Here is a 22,338-nt window from a genome sequence, read left to right as displayed (position 1 = left end):
ATAACATGGAAGTGAGAGCTGTCCTTTGTGCATTTCAGGCAGTGGAGAAAGCGTTTGCAGTGCCAAAGGGATTTTACTGGCAGACAGTTGAGAGTGATGACAAACACTTCCCTGACAGCAGTGCCATGGAGGCTTGCAGAGACACAGACACCGAGGTAAAGAGCAACAAACAACGCCCTCCTTCCTCACCTCGGGGCTGAGGGGGGACACTGAGAGACAATTAAGTGCCCTGGAATATTTCAATCTAAAGCTTTGATACAAATACTGATCTTGAAGTATTTTTCACTCAGATGTAAATATATCAGCTGAGTATTTTATGTCATCGGTATTGATGTGCTGATTGCTCTGAGCCACAGAAGATTAAACTTTGAAATGTGTGGGTTGGAGAAATTGCTACCAGCCGGGTGCAAATCTGTAAGAGTAGACAAAATTTTGATAACCTGAAACCGCTTGACTGTAAGTCAGTGAACAGCACAGCTTTGATTAAACTTGGGCTCAGAAACATTCTAAGAAATTTCTGAAGGTTCTGGTTCTGCCTGACCTTGAGTAACTGTGTGTGTGCTGTATGAACAGGCAGGGAGTGTTTGTACTGATTCTACCCAGGAGAAGAGAAGGTTAAAATGATTTCAATTACCTCTTGGTTAGGAGTGCAGCACAAAATGTACAGGACCTCACCCATGTGAAATGAGCTGTTACTGAGAAGAGCAGGGCCAGCAGCAGTTATGGACATCAGCTGAGGGTCACAAAGCCACAGACTGGTCTGGGTGGGGAGGGACCTCAAAGCTCATCCAGTGCCACCCCTGCCATGGGCAGGGACACCTTCCACCATCCCAGGCTGCTCCAAGCCCCAGTGTCCAACCTGGCCTTGGACACTGCCAGGGATCCAGGGGCAGCCACAGCTGCTCTGGGCACCCTGTGCCAGGCCCTGCCCACCCTCCCAGGGAACAATTCCTGCCCAATCTCCCATCCAGCCCTGCCCTCTGGCACTGGAAGCCATTCCCTGTGTCCTCTCCCTCCATCCCTTGTCCCCAGTCCCTCTGCAGCTCTCCTGGAGCCCCTTTAGGCCCTGGCAGGAGCTCTGAGCTCTCCCTGGAGCCTTCTCCTCTCCAGGGGAGCACCCCCAGCTCTCCCAGCCTGGCTCCAGAGCAGAGGAGCTCCAGCCCTTGGAGCAGCTCCATGGGCTCCAACACCTGTCTTGTGTTGGTGGCCCCAGAACTGGGTCCAGCACTGGGAGTCCCCAGTGAAAATGCAAAAAGTCCAGGGTTCAGACAGTGGCCAGAGCTGTGCTGTCTGAGACCAGGCCAGGCACAGCTCAACCAAGCTGCAGTGGGGAGCGAGGCCAAGAGCCAGGCTCCTGAGGAAAGGGGAGACTGGCACTTCCTGAGGCTTCCCTGTGCTGGATGGCTCCGTTATCACAGCTGGCCCCGAGCCCAGGCAGCCCCAGGCACTCAGAGCAGCTACAGGAAAATCCTTCCTCGCTGGCTGCTGTGAGTACTGGGTTAATAGCAGGAGAGCTTGAGCTAGACTAACGTAAAGAAATGGAGCTTTTATTCCTAATTAGACCACTTTTATATGATTTGAGTAAATTTCTATCTTCATTTATTGTGATGGTAAAGCCTCATAATGTCTTTATGGGGCAGTAACATTTCATTTCAAGTGTCCAGTAGTGATGGATTCATTTGGCGTTTGCTGCAGCCATAAACCTTGAGCTGGGGAAATCCTTGAGCTGCTCAACATCCAGGAGAACCACGCCCAAATTTGGGGCCAGAAAATCAGCTTGTCTGATCCCCAGCTAGACATGTTATTATCCACAGAACCACACCACTCCCTGTTGTAAAGCACTTGCTTTTAAAAACAATTTGTTTCTCTGATGGGGAATATAATAATAATTTGCTTCCCTTTTGGGTATAAACATTCAGAATGTGTTGGTGTGAGTCTCCCCACGTGCCAGGATGGGCTGAAATGGGTTAGGCTGGTAAAGAAGACTCTGAAATGTAAATTTGGGACAGTACCAGTGCTGTGTTTGCCTTTTGATATTTTTTAGTGTTGATTTTGGTGCCGTTAAAGGTACAGAGACACGACCTATTATTATTATTATTGAATCTATTATTATTGAATCATCCAGAATGATGGGGAAATGGTACTGCACAGAGTTAACAGCAGAAGGGATGCACTGTGGGCTCTGCCCCAGGGGCCTTGCAGATTTTTACTAGTGGGTTTATGTGACAAAGGCACAGTTATATCAGCAGAAATTGATTCAATTGGCATTATCATTGATAGCTGTGATTTAGCCCAAAGCCAAGAGCCTTTTGTGTTAACTGCACGTAAACAGAAACCAAACCCAGGCCTCTCTGTAGCTCTGGCAGTGCAGATCCATCCTGGGAACTACAGGTGAGCAGCAGGGCTGCGGCTCTGAGGTCGTGGTGGGCTTGGGAGCATTTCCCTCCTTTTGCCATGTTTTTCTCTGCCTCTCCAGGTTGCCATGGTGTTGCTGTTTGAGGCTCTCTTCCGGAGTCCCCTGGAGACCCATCACACTCTGCAGCTGCTGCTGGGCTCTGGGCTGGATGTGTGTGGCCTGCGCCTGCTCTACCCCGGCCAGGACCTGCTGCTCTCCAGCTCAGGTGAGCTCTGCTTCTCCTCCAGAGCTCCCGGGATGCTGAGGAAGGCACAGATCTGTAAATGCACCGAGGGTGAAGAGTGGTGAGAGTCAGATTTGTGTGAGGGTTGCTTTATCCACCTGTATCTTTCCCAGAAGAAATTACAGAATAGTTTTGAGTTTTTCTTTCTTTCTGTTTCTAGTGTTGAATATCCATGAGCTGAATTTTTAACCCTTGATGCATTTCAGACTTTAGCTGTTGTTCCTTTGTAGTGAGCTTTCTCACATTTCAGTGCCCTGAGCCCCAGGGATAGGCTCATGTGAGTTAAATATAATCATTTCGTTCCCTGCTGATACTCCTGAAGGTTTTAGCTGCAGAAAATCCAGCCTCCCTTTTCCACAATTCCCCCATCTCATTGCCTGTGGGACTTGAGGAGTACTGATTTAGCTGTCCTGTAATTGCATTTGGCTGATAAACCATCACCGAAATGTCACAGTATTTAATAGAATCCCATCTGAGTTGGGAGACCAGCAGGATAAGGTAAATAAACACGATCTGGGGCTCTGAACACAAATCACAAAGTCTTGAACATCAGACACCACTGTGTCAAATACTGGCATGTGCCACTCAGGTCTTTATTTTCTCCCATTTGAGAAGCAGAGATGATGAAGCCTGTCTTAAAGCACTATGGAATATTATTGGTTGCTACTGCAGCACAGCTCCAGAGCAAGAGGTGTTCCCTTAGCTGCAGAGTTTAGAGGTTGCTTGTGCTTCCTTTGAAGCCAGGAAGTTCTCCTGGAAGGTTCAGGTGTGCCACCATCTCACGCAGATAGTCCATTTCTCTTGGGCAGGGCACAGGCAAGCTGAGAGGGAGAGGAACGGGCTTCCTTCTCCTCGGGCAGAAAGGGAGTGAAGACCAGCTGAATCAGAAACAATTCCCAGTCTCCTCTCTCCCTTTTTGCATCTGAAAGCAGTAGGAGCACACTGCCTTAGGAATGGGACTGCAGTTGCAGCTGCCTGGGTGCTGTGCACGAAGGATATTCCTGGTGAGAGCTGGGGAGAGGGAGGAGAGCTCCAGAAATGAGTAAGAAAACCATAAAAGCAGCAGTCATTAGGAGCTGACAGGCAGCAGATCTGCTTCAATGCTCTGTACCATGCACCATTATTTAAGAACATTTTGGATGAAGAGACAATTCATTTGAGCTTAGAACTGCTGTGCGAGTTTGTAAATTAGATTTTTACCCGTAGCTTGATAACTCTAAGATTATTATTTTAAATATTTACAGCCAGTTGCTCCATTATCTACCTGCTCTGGAGATTTGTGTTCTGCTTTCTGATTCTTATGCAAGAAATTATACATTTGAATATGTTTTTAAGCCTAAGGGAAGAAAATCATACACCTTGCTGCTTTTTCTGACATCTGCAGTAAGAACTGGAAAGGAGGCCAATTTGCTTTTTCTGGGGTTACTTCCTGGGTCCAGAGTGTGCTGGAGAAAGGTTTGCCAGAGTCATAGGAAAGAGTTGTTGAAGGAAATAAGAGAAGTCAGTGTTCAAATCCTGGCAGAAAATTAAAGGTGGCAAATCAGATATTTGCCTAGACCTTACAGCATGGTACCAAATCTGTATTTAATGCAGACGAAATAATGTAAAAAAGAAGTCCTCGGATTTCCAGTTTGTGATCCCCTTCAAAAACATCCCTTTCCTCAGGCCCCTGTTCTTGTCCTGTACTTCAATCCCCCAGCCTTGCTTGTGGTCATGGACAAGAGGAACTTGAAATGCTGGCTTAGAATCACACTTTGGGCTGAAAAGACCCTAAAGGCCACCAAGTTCCAACCCCTGCCACGGGCAGGGACACTTCCAGTGCATCACCTGCTCTGTGATAGCTTTTCACAGCAAACACGAGGCAACCAGTTTCTCTTTCTTCAACAGACTGCCTTGAATTAACCTCAGGTTTGCTGTTGGGTAAAAGTGGGCAGGTGCTGCCAGCATCTCTCCCCCAGGACAGGTAACCAGGTGATTGATACCCAGGGCAGGTAATCAGGTGATTGATTCCCAGGGCAGGTAATCAGGTGATTGATACCCAGAGGAGGTAACCAGGTGATTGATTCCCAGGGCAGGTAACCAAGTGATTGATTCCCAGGGCAGGTAATCAGGTGATTGATACCCAGAGGAGGTAACCAGGTGATTGATTCCCAGGGCAGGTAACCAGGTGATTGATACCCAGGGCAGGTAATCAGGTGATTGATACCCAGGACAGGTAACCAGGTGATTGATTCCCAGGGCAGGTAACCAAGTGATTGATTCCCAGGGCAGGTAATCAGGTGATTGATACCCAGGGCAGATAACCAGGTGATTGATACCCAGGACAGGTAACCAGGTGGTTCCTCTGTTGAAATCTGGCTCTGACACATCTGTAAGGAGCTCTTGAGTGGAGTGAATGACTTTGGGGTGGGTTGTTTCATGTTTTACTCACACGTGTGTTTGTTTCCACAGAAAAGCTGCCTTCCTCCTACACTTCAGAGCCTGGCAAGGTGCCCCCAGTGCTGGCATTGGGTGTGAGAGGGCCCAAAGCCCATGGCATCCTGCAGGACATCACCCGGGGCTCTGCCAGGGCCCGGAGCCAAGCGGAGCCGGTCGTGTTCCTGCCCCTGCCCCGCCGGGTGCACAGGGAGCTGTGCCTCTGGTTCGGAGGGAGAGCTGCTGGGATCCTGCCCCCGGCGTCCAGGTGATGGCCCGGGATGGTCTGGAGCCGTTGTTCCAGAGGCAGTGAGCCCTGGGGGCAGGCAGCGCACGGAGATGTGTGTCAGCCTTCCAGAGGTCCTGCAGTGCAGGGGGAGCAATCCCTCCTCTTTTGTATTCCCAAGCCAGTTGTGCAGTCTGCAGAAATCCTTCTGTCTTCTGCAGCAGATCATGGAATATCCTGAGTGGGGAGGGACCCACCAGGATCATCCAGTCCAACCCCTGCCCCTGCACAGACACCCAACAATCCCACCCTGGGCATCCCTGGCAGCGCTGTCCAAACTCTCCTGGAGCTCTGGCAGCCTCGGGGCTGTGCCCATTCCCTGGGGAGCCTGGGCAGTGCCAGCACCCTCTAGGGAAGAACCTTTCCCTGATATCTCAGCTAACCCTCCCCTGACACAGCTCCAGCTCATGTGCTCTCAGTTCCTGCATGTGTCAGGCACAGTTGCAGTTGTTTCCCCTTCCCTGGTTCCTGTAATTCATACTCTTGCTGCAAGATTTGGAAACCTGGTGCTGAAGAAGAGCTGCAAAACTGTGTGCCAGTGGCTGACCCTCTCCTAGGAAAGCTCTATCTTTGCCCTGTACATCAACTCATAAAGGGATTCAGTAGGGAAGTGTTCCTTGGAGGATGATGAGAGAAGTTATGAAAATGAGGGCTGGTTTATAAACCTTTAACTGCATGAGAAACTCCGCTGCAGAAAGCTCAGACCTGCAGGTTCAGGGGAGGTTTTTAGGGATCCTGCCTGATCCTGGGGGCAGGGTGGCACAGTGAGAGGCAGCAGGCTTGAGGTGAGATCCTCTGCACTGCTGTCGGTGCTTTCTGTGAGTGGCAAGGCTCAGCCATGTGGAATTAACCTGTGGATTGCTGTGGAGGATTATGTGTCAGAGTTCAGCTCTGCTGGGCCATGACCAGCAACTCTCATCATTTTTATGTTTAAGATGTTAAAAAAAATCAATTTGGCCAAGTTTCATTCTCTTTATTTGTTTGTTTTCCTCAGGGATGCCTTTTTCCTATTACAAAGAGGATGAATTCTGCTCCTCTGGCGTAACTCAGTCCGGAGCGGCGCTACATCCTATATAATGCACTTTCCTTTCTCCCAATGCTGGTAATTTGGTCTGTTGGGAGACAGGAATACAAACTGCAGCTCAGATTGCCCTTTTCAGATTAGACTTGCAAATGCTGTGGGCTCCTGGGAGTGAGCAAGCAGGATATGTTCCAGCCAGCTCCGTGGTGGTGGCAAGGGATGAAGCAGGTTTGCCTGAGCAGCCTTAGCTCACAGTCCCAGCCAAAAGTGTTCCCAGACAGTCCCTGGCTTTCAACCACACCTTCTGTTCCCCCTGCCCTGACTGGGTCCTTTTGGATGTGCAGGAATGTTGTGGAAGTTTCGCTGGCATGAACATCCCTGCCAGACTGGATCGCCCTTGTTGCCTAACACGAACCCTTCAAACTGCTTAAACTCAGCCTAAAGAACCCAAAGTGAATAGCAACTAGGATGTGTCTGTGGGTGGGAAAAGCTCTGCTTTCAGTGCAGCCTGACATATTTCTTGATTCCCAGATTTCTTTGCCAAGCTGGCTACTTTGCATTAGTTACTTTTAATTGAACACAGAGAGCCTCAGGAAGAGTAATATGAAAAGAGGGACCTTGATGCAGCTCGTGTCACGGACAAGGGATTGAAATGGCTTTTCCAGTAAAGCAGTTTTAGCAGAGAAGCTTCTGTGGCCTTGGATTTGTCACAGAAAGTAGGTTTGAGTCAGAACCTTTTAAAATTTTTCATTTAATATTTATCATTTCTCTGCAGCTCTCAGAGTCCTTCACCAGCTGGGGCAGGAGCAGATGAAGAAAAAGTTGACCTCCAGGGCTTGATGCTGCCTCGACCTCCAGCCATGCTTGTCTCAACTACCAAAGGTCAGTGTTAGGAAATGAAATTTGAGGGTTTATGGTTCTCCTTCACTGATAACATCACTTTACTCCAGCCCACCTAAGGCAGTTCTGCCTCTCTGGATTGCTCAGGGATGTGACCTGGCCAGTTCTGGAGCCAGGAATGAATTTCTAGTGGAACACTGTTGCCTGAAACGAAGCAGCAGAGAAGTGACAACACCTCATCCTCCTCATGGGAGCAGCTGCTTAGATGTCACTGAAGGGGAAAAAAGAAACAAAAAACCACTTCTCAGGAAATCCCTGCACAGAGGGGTCTGTTCATCCAAGAAACAGTGACATGAACACCTAACAGAGTCCTTAAACAGCTTGTTTATTGATCAGAGATCATCTGCCTCTCCTGCTGAAGACTGAGCGTTATGATCAGGGGAATTAAATGGTTTAGGCTTCAGTTAGGGCAGAACTGACCACACAGTCAGAAAAGAGTGCATTTTATGGGACTAATAGCAACGGGGGTGCAGGGGGGGTTTGGACAATGCTCCTGGAGCTCTTGGCTGGTTTCTGCTGCCCCAGCTGAAGGTGGTTTCACAGGAATGAAGCCTGTGGGGAGCAGAAGTTCAGCAGCTGTCAGGGAGGAGATGGCAGAAGGAAAGCAGGATTGGAGTGACAGAGGAAGAAGTCACAGGGAATTACATTGCCAAAGGAAAGAATTCATGAGAAAAGAATGAAAGCATAAGGCAAAAGGATGAAAAAGGAGTGGAAGGGAAGGAAAATAGAGATGGGAGAAAGGAGAAAAAAAAAACATTTTTGAGACAGTTTTTAATCTTTTGGCTCATGCTAACCCAGGTAGTTTGGCAGCCAGCCCTTGGCTCTGTTATTTGGGATTGGGATTGATGGCAGCTGGTGGCTACTGATGGGATGAGTCACATTTGCTGCCTCCCCTTCCTTTTATGGCCGTTAATGATTCACATTTGCTGTGGGCTGCTGAGTTCCACCACACCACGTTCCATCTGCACTGAGCCTCAGAAGTCACTGTCAAGCTTTGCTCCTCAGATAACTCTCCTCTGGCAAGAGGAGCTGAAACTCTGCTCTGGGAGCAGACACCCTTGGGGTTTTCAGGAGAAGAAACATTCACTGACTCCTTCTCTCTGGTCTCCAGCAGCTCCTCTTGGAGACAGCAATATTTACCCGTGCAGAGCAGAGGCATGGCAGCTATGTAGACTTGCTCCTTCTCAGTAATCAGCATTTTAGTGACCCTAGCAAATCTTGTCAATTTGGGATATGTGTGTGCAAAAAAATGGGTTTTTTTTAAAATGTTATCAGCTGGAAAGAAGCCAAAATCTTCCCACCAACAATCTTAGATTTTGATAGTTGCCATATCATGAATATGGCTAAGAGCCAGTGTTAAAGCCACAAAGCCAAACAGAGCTTTTGGGCAGAGAACCACTCTGCCTGTCCCATCCTTAGTGATAAATACAAGGTTTTCCTTGTTTTGGTGCTGTTGCTTTGAACTACCAGGCTGAGCCTTGGCAGGACAGATATCCATATCACAGAGTCTAGAACAAAAAGAAATATTCACTGTCCTACCCTCAGAGTCAATTGGGACAAAAGGGAAAATCCTCCAATCTCATTAAATCAGTTGGTTAAAGCTATGAGAAATTACTGAGGCAGTGTAGAGGAAAGCCACATAGAAGTGGTACTGAGGATTTGTCTTCAGAGCTCACTCTTGGCAGCTTATGGAGCTCTGAATATACATTGTGAGGGATAAAAAAAAGTGGTGTCGGGACTGAGAAAGTGTCGTAATAGAGGTCGTGGTAAGAACAGAGAGCTCAGGCAGTTCAGAGGCTTCAGGGAAAGGTCTTGAGCTTGTCTCACAGTGCTGAAGGTGTGGGGGCTGCTCAGGAGGCCTTGGAGGCTCTTTCTCCTGGGCTTGCTCAAGGTTGGCAGTGAGCCTGGGATTCAGCCTGGAAAACAGGAGTCTAAAAACCCAAGGTTCTAACGCCAGAGTAAATTCCACTTGTGTCTACAATCTTATGTACTGGGATGAGGGATTCAAGGAAAGCTCGAGCAGCCAGACCTGCTGGAAGAGGATCAGGCAGGACAAGGCATGCTGGTGCCATTCCCACGATGTCCAGGGAACCAAACCAAAGGTGAGATCACAGGTGGTCCTGAGCTTCAGGAGCTAGTGCCACAGTCCAGGTCTGGGATGAAGGTTAAAGGCAGGAACAAGGGGAAACAAGAAGGGAGTGCTGAGCAGGACTGCTGAGACCGCCATTAACGGCAGAGAGGAATGGCCAGAGCTGCTTCGTGCTCTTTGGAGTGAACAAATTGATCAAGAACGAGCTCTTGTTGCCCTCTTTGGTCACTCAGAGCGTGGCCAGGCCTCCAAGGCCTCAGCCCTGCCCTGAGTGCTGGGGGCTGCACGGGGACAGCTCCCACAGCCCAGCCAGCACCGACACACTGCGTGTGAGCAGCTCACACTCCTGGGCAGACAGACTGGCTCGTCTCACTTGATGATTCATAAAGATGTTACTGATGATGCCATAAACTTTCCCACTCTGGGCTGGCCTTGGGTTGCAGCAAACAATCCGTAAAACACAGGGTCACTGCTCGGGATGCTGCCGTTTGCTTTAAGGTGGAGGCAGCTGCTGTGAGAGCTGCCTTGTGTTGATACCACAGCTTCTGTGACAATAATGTGCTGTTTTTCTTGCCCTTTCTTTGATCTAGGGGACATCATTCTGCTGGTGTCGCCTGTGGTACCTCCACGTGCCTATGGGGCTGTGCTTTCGACCTGCGCCCGCCGGGGCTTTGTGCTGCAAGGAGTGCGGCAGCTGCAGCTCTCAGCACAGCAAGGCTCTGTGCTGGGCATGACAGCAGGGCAGGTACTGTGCCCTTTGTGCCCTGGGTTACCCCTTGCTCTGCAGGGAATCGTGCCAGCACCCCTGCAGTGAGTGCTCCAGGACACCAATTCTCACTTCTCCGTCTCTCCTTGCTCCTGTGAGCGGTGCTCTGGCTGCTTCCAGTGCTGCCTTTTTCTCTAGTAGGAAAATCCCACAAAGCCTTGGCCTCTCATGGGGAACAGGAGTGTAAATTCATCATCCTGCTCCTACTAAAACAAACGTGAATTTTGCCACTGATGTCAGAAGAAGCAAGAGCTGGCAGTAGCCCCGTGAACCAAAATAGTGATCTGCAAAGGTGGTTCAGGAGAAGAGTCTTCACTAACAGACTGATATTTGGTGATGTACTTCACAGTCCCTCTGGGCCCTTCAGCATGAAGTCCCCTACTTCAGTGCGTTCCAGATGGGTTTCAAAAAGAGCTTTCAAAAATGATTTTTTTTTCTTTGAAGCTCTGCCTAACATAGTGATAGGTTTGAGGTAAAGTGCACTTGGCATTTTGACAAGTCAGCCTAAGGAAACAGCAATAATCACAAATGCAAGGTTGCAATCAAACTTAGCATATGCAAGAAGTCCAGTGCTGCACTTCTTACGTTATAAATCCCACAGAAATAATATGACACCTTCTCTCGCAAAGGAGTGGACCCCACGCTTCAAATCATCATGCTGAAGGTTCTTTGCTGTGTCATTCAGCAAATGCATAATTTTGCAAACCAAACTCTACAAATCCCCTCTTTCCTGCATGTACTGTGATCAAGCTTAAGGAACAATGTCCCTGCCCGTAATATTTTGTAGAATGAATATAACCTATTTATGGAATACCACAGCTCAAATAGCCAGCTATTTGCTGCTCAGTGACCATTAAGGAGTTAACAGCAGCAACCATTGTTCCAATGTGCTGCTTGGAGCTAAAATTTCTGAAAGCCATCCCTTCATTTGGGAGTCCAGATAACCTTTGTGTGACTTAGGATGGTACCTCCTGTCAGCTGAGTTACAGCTGCTGTGGTTTTAGTCCAGCCCAGCTGCAGGGCAGAATGATTTTGTGTTAAGCCTCTCCCCTGAGTTCAAATTAAGTTTCTCTGTCTCAGAAAAAGATGAGGCGGAACACCCAGATATTGGAGTTCCTGTGGCTCAGCAGTGAGCTGTATCTTGTTGTGCCATTGTAATTTATCTATTTGCTTGAGCCCTATAGTAATTACATCTGGATTTAGCAGTCTAATCTGCCTCTCCTTATTTCAGATTGCTGTCTTTTGCCCTGGTGAGAGCTCGGGCTCTCCTGCTGGTCCTGCAGGAGGAGAGGTCCCCGCTGGACCCCGCAGGCACTGCCTGCTGCTGCTGCTGCGGAGGGAGAACGCCAGACATCACATCCCTGCCTTGGTGACAGGTAGTGCTTGCCCTGCCCAGGGCAAGGGCGGGAGGCTTTGCATTTCGGTGTGTGTGAGTTTCACTTCAGCGGTCCAAACACAGCACAGGGAATAGTTACTGGGAGTCTCAAGGCCTGCTCCTGTTGCTGTAGGAATCTCCAGACCAAGGTGTGAATGAATCAGTCACTACTACACATCCAACAGAACTGCCTGACCTTCACCAGTTGTTTGATCTTTAGCTCAGGAGTCCTCTTGAACTCAGAATCACCAAGTAGTTGCTCATGGAAGGGGCCTCAGAAGGCCTCTCATCCAACATCCTGCTCAGCAGAGCATCAGCAATGAATTCCCTCAGGATGCTCAGGGCTTTTTTTCTGTCAGGTCTTGAAAATCTGCAAGGACAGAGATTCTCCTGCCTCCTTGGGCCTTTGTTCCATCATTATGGGAAATGTTTTTCCTTTATGTGAAGTTGTAACCTTCTGTTTGGATTTGTGAGCCTCGTCCCGGGACTCTTCAAAGCTGGGCCTGACTTTAGCATCTCACACCCAACACATGGAGGTGTGCTTGGGGCTGTCCTGCTCACAGCCAGAAGCTGGATTTCAAGGATCCTTGTAGATGCCTCCCAGCTCAGGGATTGCTGGGATTTTCTGGCCTCAATCACCTCCTCTCAGAAACTCCTTTTGCCCAAAGAGGTAGAGTAGCCAAAATACAGCTGTGCCACTGGCCTGAGGGCAACATCTGATCCTATCAACCTCAGCTTCAAGTCCTCCATCCCTGTAACTTCCAAGCACCCCAAAAGGAACTCACTTTGTAAGGAGGGACTGCCAAAACCCAGCCAAGTTGCTGTCTTAAATCTTCTTACTTGAGTTTCTGTTTTCTTAAGGACCAGTTGACATTGGCCTCAAGGGGAGGAGATCAGAGGCAGCAGCAGTGGTCAGGAGGGAACAGAAATCCTGCCCTGCTTGGCTCTTCCCAAGAAGGGGTCACTCTGGGTGTCCCTTCCATTAACAGCATCCCACACAGCCCATGATGGAGGCATTCATCCACAGCCCAATTGCTTCCTTTATTTTATCCACAATAGGAAAGAACATTTAGAGGTTTGAGGGTGTTGGGGGGGGGAAAACAATGACAATTCAAATAGTCCTGGGCTTTTTCTCCTGAGACTTATCACAGAATGTTCTGAAAACATGTGCAGACACAGAGGATTAATCATGGCACAGTAATTACAGCCCCATGTCACCTGCTGCCTCTGCACCCAGGGAAAGTTGCTCATTAAAAAGTGCAGTTTCTGCTGCTTCCTTCAGTGCCACAGATGATGCTTTGTGTTCATGTTTTGCACGGGGAAATTTCCACTAGAAATATATAGATGGGGCTGGAACAAAGGGTAGTCTGGAAAGGTAAAATATTTTCCTTCATGCTAGAGAACTCAGGGGTTTTTTCCTTTGTTTGTGACAGATTTTGCAGATGCCCCTTTCCCTGTGTTCTGTGCTATTTTCATCAGTCCTGTACTGCAGGAAGGCATCTTGGTCCATATTCCAGAGCTGATGTTCTTCCCACACAAGCTTTGGTTTGGCCTCTGGGAAGTGCAGGATGGCACTAAGATTGGAGCAGGGTAAATACCTCACTAAGAAGTTTTGCATTTGTAATCAATATGAAAAGCAGTTGCACCTTCACGGTCTTCAACGCTGTTCAATTTTCAAAGCAAGTTAAAATGCGACAATAACTCCTGAAACAGAGCAGATAAATAGATGGGTAAGGATCTCTGTCCTGAGGCTCAAAGACCAGACATTTTTGTCCAAACTTTATTTTCTGCCATGCCCTGAGTTTAAATGAACAACAGGCAACACTGCTGGGACAGTGATGGCCCATTTTTGGTGCCTCACGCCTTTTGAATTTTGAGAAGCAGGTGATTGTCAGCGGTACATTTGACATCCAAGCTTTGCCATCAGCCTCTAGCACCAATAATCCGTTTCCCATGCTCCACTACAGTGAATTTTTGACAGGCTCGTTCGGTAGGAAGCAATCAAATGTGTACAAAGTAATTTAAAAAATAACAAGCCTTTAAAACTGTGGCCTGAAACATTATTACAGAAGGCTGAACTAATTGTTGTGGAAATGTACTGTGTGCAACACCTTAATGCACTGCCTGTGCACAGCCCAGCTCTTTGGAGAGAGAATGGGAGCTGAGAGATCGTGGCTTTAAGCACTCAGCATCTGTAAAAGTGCTGTGGAATGGGATATTTTCCAGGCTGGAAATCACAGGAGCAGAACATGATGTCTCTGCTGAGGTCCATCACCCCAGCAATACCTCCCTGCCCACGAGGGCCCTGTGGGATGCAGGACTTTGGCCTCATGCCTGGAAGTGTGAGACACTTGAGGGCCTCCACGTGAGCGCTGGGCTCAGATTTGGGACTCTTCCTAGTGGACTCCACCTTACTGAAGATAATTATTCTAATTCAGGAGTTCTGTGGCAGCATCTGTGCTCTTGTTCCAGATCCCAGCAGGAGATAGAAGGGGATAGAAACAACTGGGTGCTTGTTGCTGTGACCTCGTGTTTGAGAGATGAGACACGCTCTTGTTCATGTAGTAAAAAAGGGTCTTGCTTTATTTATACATTTTATTTATATAGAGTTTTACAAACATATCGTGCCTCCTTTTAACTGGTTAGTAAGAAGCTGTTACCTGTAAGGACTGGTGAGTTCACCAGAGGTGTTTACGTGCTGGCAAACGTCTGTTTTTAGATATTGTTTGCACTTTTTCAATGGTTTGGAGTAGTTTACACAGGTGCAAGTTAACTGTCCCAGTCTTTGGACTTCTCTCATGAGAACAGGCTGTTTTCCACCATTACAGGATTCCATTTTCAGGAAAGGTTGACAGATTTCTCACGAGTCCAGTTGAATCACGTCAGAATTCTGTCGGTGAGGCTTTTACAATCCTGCTGTTTAGCCACCACACGTGCTGCTGAAAAAGCCAGAGAAAGCTGTGGGCCAGGCTCAGTTTTCAACAGCTCCTTGCCCCTTTTTAAGTGGTGATTTTGGGCAGAGGAGATGGTTCCGTCGCGTTTGGTGTCTCTCTAAGGGAGCTGTGACCAGTGACTCAAACATTTGACAGCAGAGTGTTTTGATGTCAGGCTGAGCAGAGCTCTGCATTCCTCACATTTCCCGCTGTTCTGAGCACAGGGCTGATGGATGAGCTGGCAGAGCCGGGCCATGGCAGCGGGCACAGCATCCCCTCTGCAGCTGCTGGAGCGGCGCCGTCCCTCTGCTTCCACGCGGCTCCGTACGCCGAGGCCGCGCTGCACAGCCTGGGTAGGTCAGGGTTGGGGAGCTGCTCTGCCTCCTTACACAGGATCACACACCCAGGGAATGCTTTGGGTTGGGAGGGACCTCAGAGCTCATCTCATCCCACCCCTGCCGTGGGCAGGGACGCTGCCACTATCCCAGGCTGCTCCAAGCCCCGTCCAGCCTGGCCTTGGACACTGCCAGGGATGGAGCTGCCACAATAACAAGGGATTTTCCTGAATTAAACCATTAGGAAGATGCTTTTTGTCTGTAGTATCTCATTTACTGTTCTGCTGCCAGTCAATCACCGTAACTCTCGTGGAAGAATCAATGGAAATCAAAATGAAAATGCCTTTTTAAAGTAACTTAAAAGATACGTGCAAAAAGAAATTATTGAAACATGACACGGTAATGTCCAATTAAGCCTTAATTAAGATAATTAAAAGATTAATAGCCAATCAATACATATTGCCATAGTTTCAAGAGAAGTCAAACATTAAAATGAGATAAATTAGCGGTTGTGTGTAAGACTGGGATGTGCTGAAGTGATAAATGCTGGCAGCTATAGTTGTGTAGGTGCAGAAAAGGCACTTTCCAATTCCATTTTACTCAGATGTTCTAAATTTCAGTTTGTACAGTTGTATTCACTTTGGTAACTTATTCATTCAAAGCTGGGAGACTGATAGGATTTCAAACAGCAAGGAAATGGGTTTTCTGTTCTTAATCTATGACTCACATGGGTGAGACTTAAACCTCCTAGTTCTGTACACTTGGAGTAAACCAAATCCAATGTTCATTTTGCTAACTATAAGTTGGGGAGTTTTATGTGTTCAGCAAGTTAATTTAGTTTAACTTATTTTAATTGTTTGAAAATTTGGATGCCGGGACTTTGAGTTAAAATATATTGCTCTCCAAAGCCAAATTGACAATAAATCCTAAGGCAAAATGAAAATTAAATGCATGTCATTCTATATTCTCTAGCATTATGAAATGTTATGATGTAGGAATAAATAAGTAAATAAATGTTTATTGATAGAATTGCTTAAATAATCATGTAGTGAGTCGGTAAGGAACAAACAGGGATTTCTGATGGGCCGGGGATTCTCCAGGCTGTGCTGTTCCCAGCTGGACTGTGGGTATAAGCACAGTGCTGCAGCAGTCCCCAGATTAGCTCCCAATTGTGTGCCCTGCCATGCCCTAGAAAGCAGAATGAGGTATGGATTTAACCTGAAGTCAGTCATTAGTTGTCAGCCCAAAACTGGTGCCTTAAATCATTTTGGTAGAGATCTATCAACTCTGCCTAATGGTGTGAGTAAGGATATCAGAATTACAAGGGAATGTATTTGCTTTACACGGCAAAATGTAATTCCAGGGAAGGACTGGGACTAATTAGAGGGGGATGGCTGTGTTAATATTCCTCATCCAGGAGGCTTTTCCTGAGCTGCAGTGTGAGGAGACGCTGAAATGCTGATTGGGATTTATGCAATTCCTTCACAGCAAAGAGCCTGAGATCTCTTTTCGTGGGGTAACACCTTTGTTTTGATGCTCTCCCTGGGCAGGAGGAAACCTCAGTGCGGTGCCAGAGCCCCATCACATCCCTGTGGATTTTCTGTGCCACCGAGCTTACGCTGCTGAGCCTGGGATGGAGCAAGTGGTGATGCTGACAGTGGTGGGGATGCAGGCTCTGAAGAGTGCTGGAGAGCTCCTCCAGCACCTCCTGCTGCCTGGCCTCAGGGATCCATCTCGGAGCGCAGGTGATCCCGGGTCTGGGGCAGGGCTGGAGACCTTGGGCAGGAAAGTTTATCCTGGGTAGCCCTTTTTAGAAGAGCAGGAACATCATAGAAATTGTGGTGAAGGGGCCTCAGGAAGAATGTGTTTCTTTGTTACCCCCCCCTAAAGAGCTGAAGAATTTCTCTTGGTTTGTTATGGGCAATCACAAACAGCTCAGGTGGGCATCATTTGCTTCAGAGAGCATCAAATGAGTTCCAAGTGGTGCTTGGGCTTGCAGAGCTTTTATGTAACACGCAGCACTGGGAGGTAAGGCTGGGCTGGAACCAGGACAGGAATTTGGGAGTCACAGGCTCTGCTCTGTCCAGTGCCAGCCCTGGCGAGCAGAAGCAAGGCACTTCACGGCCTCACGCTCCGGTTCCCCGCGGCGGGAGCAGCGATGCTGTCCCCACGCTGGGTGCTCACATGTGCATGAAAAGGGCTGTCAAGGACAGGGAGTTGATGTAATTTCATGTGCAGGTTGCACTGAAGTGTGATAACACAGGAGCTGTAGGCACAAAGGGCACAAGTCTGCCCATCTTACGCTCTGTTGTATCCGGCTCTCCCAAAACTATGTTGAAATACTGCTTGAAATCCTGTGAAATTCTGTATCTGAGATCTGAGCCAACAGAAACTTCCAGCACTCATGGGCTGAGCCCTAAGTACTTTCCTGCATAGTCAGAAGACAACTTTACAAACCCAACAATGCTGAAACTACTTTAGAGACAAGTCAGCATTCTGTTGTATTTCGTTACTATGATGAACATTGCTTAAAGTATTATGAGAGGTGCTAAGGAATCCACAATTATGGATTATGCTGTGCCAAGGCACATTGTTATCAGTGTAGTCTCAGTGATTCCATTTCAAGTCTCTTCCGTTAGCTGTGCTCTCTAATCAAATCATGGCACTTGCTCCCTGTGGCTCCCTGTTGATTTCCCACATAGCCCTTTTTTGTTCTTCACTCTAATGGCATTTCTTAGAACTTGCATCTTGTGGGTTTTCCCAGTATATTTCTCTATTTTCATTACAGTCCATACTGGATGAAACAGAAGTCAAAATAGCATTGGAACTTGTGCTGGGAAAAAAAAAAAAAAGTGAAATAAAATGTGTCCAAAAGAAAGCGCAGCTTCTACGAAACACAAGCTGCTGGCTGGTGCTAAAAACATTTTTCTTGACTTGCAGCAGAGCCTGATTCAGGATTTGAGCTCCTAGGCCTGAAGTGGCTGCCTCATCTCACTCGGGGTCAGGCCAGGGAAATAACCCCTTTTGAGGCCGGAGACACTCACTGGCAGAGGAGCCTGGGCACGCTGATGTCCAACCCCGTCCTGGTGTGCGCGCTCCGGGGCATCGACGCCTTCCGAGAGCTGGGAGCTGCCCTGAAGGGATGGGGCAGGGACAGGCTCAGCACTGGCGACAGCCTCCCACAGGCACTGATGGCCCTGAGCCCAGAGGTGACCTTCAGACAAGCCATCCTCTTCTTCACAGAGGCAGATTTGGTCACTGGTAAGGCACGTTTTTACTGCTTGTATTATCCTCAGCTCTGCGGTGCGTGGGAATTGATGGAACTTGGACGAAGGAATCCGGTGCTGGGGGGTTTTCTCAGGCACAGAAAAACGTGATAATGTGGGGATAAATTCTGTGCTTGGCTGAATTAAGGTGAGGCAATGAAACCAGCAGGAGCCAGCTGAGGTCATCTACAAGGTGGCCTGTTTAATTAGTGTGGCTGTGCTTGGCCTGGTGCCCTTTCTGATGATCTTGAGGTACTCCATAAGTACTAATTAGATATCAGAGCAATTGGCAGGATCAGTAAATAATACCATGCATTTTAAGCCCTCTCTGTAAGAGAAACTGAAACTGAGAGCCCGTGAGCTCTCCCACCTACATGTGGGCCCCGAATTGTAGTGCCAGACTTTCATCTTGCTGCCTCAGCCTCGCCCTGTGCTCAGGGAGATGAAGGTGTGACCAGTCTGGAAGAGCTGAAAAAACCAGATTTCTTGAGAATTTCTTTTTATCCTGGAGGAGAATGAAGAGAGGAATGGAGACCTTTGCTGTCAAAAGCTTCTCAGGGTTCAGTGATGTGTGCCAGCATCGATCTTTCAGCACAGTAAATTTGATAGTTTCCTCCTGTAGCGGGAAATGTATAGCCATGCCTCTTAAAACTAAATCACTGTGCAGACTGTGGGGTTATTGATAGGGGATGGTTTAGAGCAGCAGACTACAAGCTCCCACTGTTTTCTTTTAATGTGAAATATTCAGAGAAGAATTGGGGCTGCCTGACTCCTCACACTCAGAGTGAAAGAGTTCTGAGCCCTGACAGTTTCTGGCAGGGAGCTGGAACAAGATGGTCCCTTCCAACCCATGCCACTGTGGGATTTTATGATTACTCAGAAGCAGAGAGAAATCAAAGATTGTGGTAACACCATGTATCAGCTGAGGGGAAGTGATGCAGTCCCGTAAGTGCATTCGTGCTTTGAATTTACAGCCCTTCCTTTATCTTTCCTTGGGGAAGAAAAGTCCTTTGTCACCAACACAAACTTTAGACACTTGTGTCAAACCCACTGTGCCTGTGTAGTGTGCAGTAACAAATTGGCTTTGCTGAATACCAGGAAGAAAGATTTGTCTGGGAAAAGATCCTGGGCTCAGGCTCACAGCAAGTTCGATCTGTCACTGGGCTGTGGGGGTGTTCTCTGTGAGACTGGTGAGCAGGAAGAGGAGCCTTCAGAAGAGAAGGCATCAGACATCCCAAAGTGGCGTCTAAAACTGTAAAGAGTTCATCCACTGCAGCCCTTAATTAAAGTAATCTTGAGATGGGAGGGCAGGATAAGAGGAAAGCAGAGCTGTGAGCTCAGTTTGTTGAGGGAGGTTGTAATGGCAGTGCCAGCCTTTTGCACCAAAGCCACTGTGAGGGACAAAGGAGCACAGCTGAGGCACAACTTCAGCATCCTGCACTATCTCTTCTATAAGGCAATTCCATTCTTTCCTTATGTTTTTATTGTTGTGGGAGGAATGGAGTGCCCTCCATGCTCAAGAACATCTCTTCAATATCTTGTAGCAGGTTGAACATCTGGCCTGCTAAATAAAATTACCTTTGTCACTCTCCAGCCCCAGCCAGCGAAGGTTTCCCATCTGTGAATCCATAAAAATACCTGTCCTTCCTTTTCCAGATGCAGAACACCGCCCTGCTGTGAAATACCTGCCACCACCTGGCAGGAGCTCCAGGACTGAAGGGAAGACCACAGGTAAGCACCAGTTGCCTCTTGAAAAAAAAAAACAAGTTATTTTAGACTTTTAAATAGATTGAAGAAAAGTGTATGTCCTCTGTCAGAGCCATTGCAATGGGATGAGTAAACCTTTGGATAGACATCCTAATCCCAGGCAAGTGGGAAGGAAAGGCCAGCTGGGTCCAGCTGCTGCTGGGGAAGGTGAGGGTATTGTCACATCATTTCCTTCTCCACAGTCTGAGAACGACCTGCTGAGGGATGGTGTGCAAAGTCAGCTGGAGAAGTAATTAATGTCAGCCCTTTAGTAGCCTTTTTCAGGTGTAGATCCCAGAAATGATGATTTTCATGATGTTTTAGCGAGGTGAAATCAGAGCAGAAGGTGCATTTATTTCCTGTGTCTCAGATGGGGTGTCTCTGTCATCGCCATCCCAGTGCTGCCCAGGTCACCATGGGATTCACAGATCCTGAAAGTCCTTCAGACAACCCCAGCACTAAGGAAGAAAGCTGGTGCTGGGAGGATGAGCTAAAAAGCTGAGACAAGACAAGGACCTTAGGGCTCCACCTTAGGGTTCCACCTGCTATTTGTGCTCTTAATATTGCAACAACAAACACGTGGAAAGAGAAAGAGCTCATTAGAACAAAACCACTTTGGCTAAATACACTTCAGATACATAACCCTGAAAAATAGATAGACATTTGATTGATTTTGGACAGTAATAAATACAAAAAAAAAAAAAAAAAAAAAAAGGTAATTCTGTTTTGACAAAGAGATTTTATTTTTTTCTTATCTACCTTGCACGTCACAGTGGCTGAACTTGCCAGTAACTGGAAAAGGAAGTCTTTTATCAATCTGATGCAGGATTCCCTTCACTGTGCCCTAGATCTGGCTAAGTTCTCAGTTCTCATGTGCCTGAAGTGCATTAATTTTCCTGATCACCAGGTCACTGCAGATTTTTCATTAGACTGAAGGGAACATTTTTCTATTGGCTTTTGTCCTGAGTTCTGATTCCCCAGCTCCTTTCATCCTGCTCTGCTCTCCTGAAGAACCACTGGAGCAGCCACTCCTGGCTGGTTGGGGAATGCCAGGGAGGTTTTATCAGCAGCACTCAGGATCCACAGCTCTTTGTTTTTGAGAGAACATGAAACAAAACACCTGAGCTCTGGAAACACCAGAAACAGGGCAGCATCTGACTTGACTGAGGAATATTTGGAGCACAGATAGGTTTAAAACCACTGTTAACCACGCCCTGAAACCCCAGAAAAGGTAACCAACATGATTTGGTTGCAGTCCTGATCAGCCTGTGCTCCTGGGATTACCAGAGAAGGAGGGAGTGTGACCCCTCCCAGGGTATCCCAGACATCTGAAATCAATCCTGTGTCACTGTCATATTGCCTGGTTTATGTAGAGGTGATAGCACAATTCTCAGATTGTCTCAAAACACACACAACTCACTCAGATCTGCTTCTCTCCTTTAGTGGCTGAGAGCTGGCGGTGCCGAGCAGAATCCCTGTTTTCCTACCTGCAAGCAGGTGAGAGAAGGGCAAATTTTTTTTTTTCTAAAAATGTAGTTTCACAAGGACTTGGTGGAACTAAATCATCTGGATGTATCACTCCAAAATGAGCAAAAAGATTATACCAACATTTTCCTTAGGCTGGAATCCAGGCAGTGATGCACTCTGAGCATGCCAGGAAATGTGGTATCTGCTTGTCTTGAGTTCCCACTTGTTTGAAGTCACACCTATCTGAACGGTTATCTATAAATAGCATATCAACTAAACTCTATTTTCACTGTTAGGAAATGAAATCAAAATTACTACCTATGTAGTAATTTTTGGGGGAGGCAAAAAGGAAAGGATTCTGAGGAATGGATCTAAAAATATTACAAAGTAGAGAAATGTAATAAAGACCAAGAAAGGCTCTGAGCAGCCAGAACTGGAAATCAGGCAGGTTTGAGCACTGCCAAACAGGTACCTCTGGTAATTCATGATCAGCAGAGATTGTCTCATTGGTAATTAGTGGTATTTTCTGTAATTCTCGTTACTTATAATCCCTGAGGAGAGAAAGCCAGCTCTGGGTGACAAGGTGTCTTTGACCAAACCAAGCTGGCAATCCTCCTGAAGTGTCTAAAGCCCCTAAATATGCAGCAGGTAGTGACTCACACAGCAGAAGAATGAGAATATCTGCCCCAAACCGTAGCAGATGGTGAGGAGGACATCTGGAGACCACTGAGAGCTTACATAACACACACGGGTGAGGTTGCTGAGGTGGAGCCCAGCAGCCTCCTGCACTTCCAGGCTGTTGCTATGGAACCTTTCTGCTCAGGAATGATGTGAGGAAAACAGCACATCTGGAACAGGAGGGCTCCCTGCAGCACAAGGGTTAAGCTTCTGTATCAAGTGGGGAGGAAATAACCTTGGGTTTGATTTTTCAGCCTGTGTTTCTGTGCCATGTCCTGCTTGTCACCTGGAAATAATGGCTTTAAGTTCCAGGTTGATGCTTTGCTGCATTGACATCTGTGTAATTAGTGCTGGGGTGTACAGCAAACAGAAAATGACTTTTTTTGTACCCAAACAGATCAGCTTGGATCAGTTTTAGCAGC

General features: G+C 47.5%; 1 protein-coding gene across 1 annotated transcript in view; it reads left to right on the top strand.

Annotated features, from left to right (window-relative positions):
* DNAAF8 (dynein axonemal assembly factor 8) overlaps positions 1–22,338 on the top strand; it is an 89,210-nt gene that overhangs the window by 43,224 nt on the left and 23,648 nt on the right. The window contains exons 14-24 of the mRNA XM_058422629.1: positions 39–155; positions 2,477–2,621; positions 5,091–5,322; positions 7,137–7,243; positions 9,941–10,095; positions 11,348–11,492; positions 14,649–14,777; positions 16,310–16,504; positions 17,700–18,020; positions 19,682–19,756; positions 21,215–21,268. Of these exons, the coding sequence (XP_058278612.1) occupies positions 39–155; positions 2,477–2,621; positions 5,091–5,322; positions 7,137–7,243; positions 9,941–10,095; positions 11,348–11,492; positions 14,649–14,777; positions 16,310–16,504; positions 17,700–18,020; positions 19,682–19,756; positions 21,215–21,268 (1,675 nt within the window). The remainder of the gene's footprint in view (positions 1–38; positions 156–2,476; positions 2,622–5,090; positions 5,323–7,136; positions 7,244–9,940; positions 10,096–11,347; positions 11,493–14,648; positions 14,778–16,309; positions 16,505–17,699; positions 18,021–19,681; positions 19,757–21,214; positions 21,269–22,338) is intronic.

The sequence above is a fragment of the Hirundo rustica genome, chromosome 15, assembly GCF_015227805.2.
Source record: "Hirundo rustica isolate bHirRus1 chromosome 15, bHirRus1.pri.v3, whole genome shotgun sequence".
NCBI lineage: Eukaryota > Metazoa > Chordata > Aves > Passeriformes > Hirundinidae > Hirundo > Hirundo rustica.
Note: the sequence above shows the minus strand (reverse complement) of the source record. Positions and strands in the feature narration are given on the sequence as shown.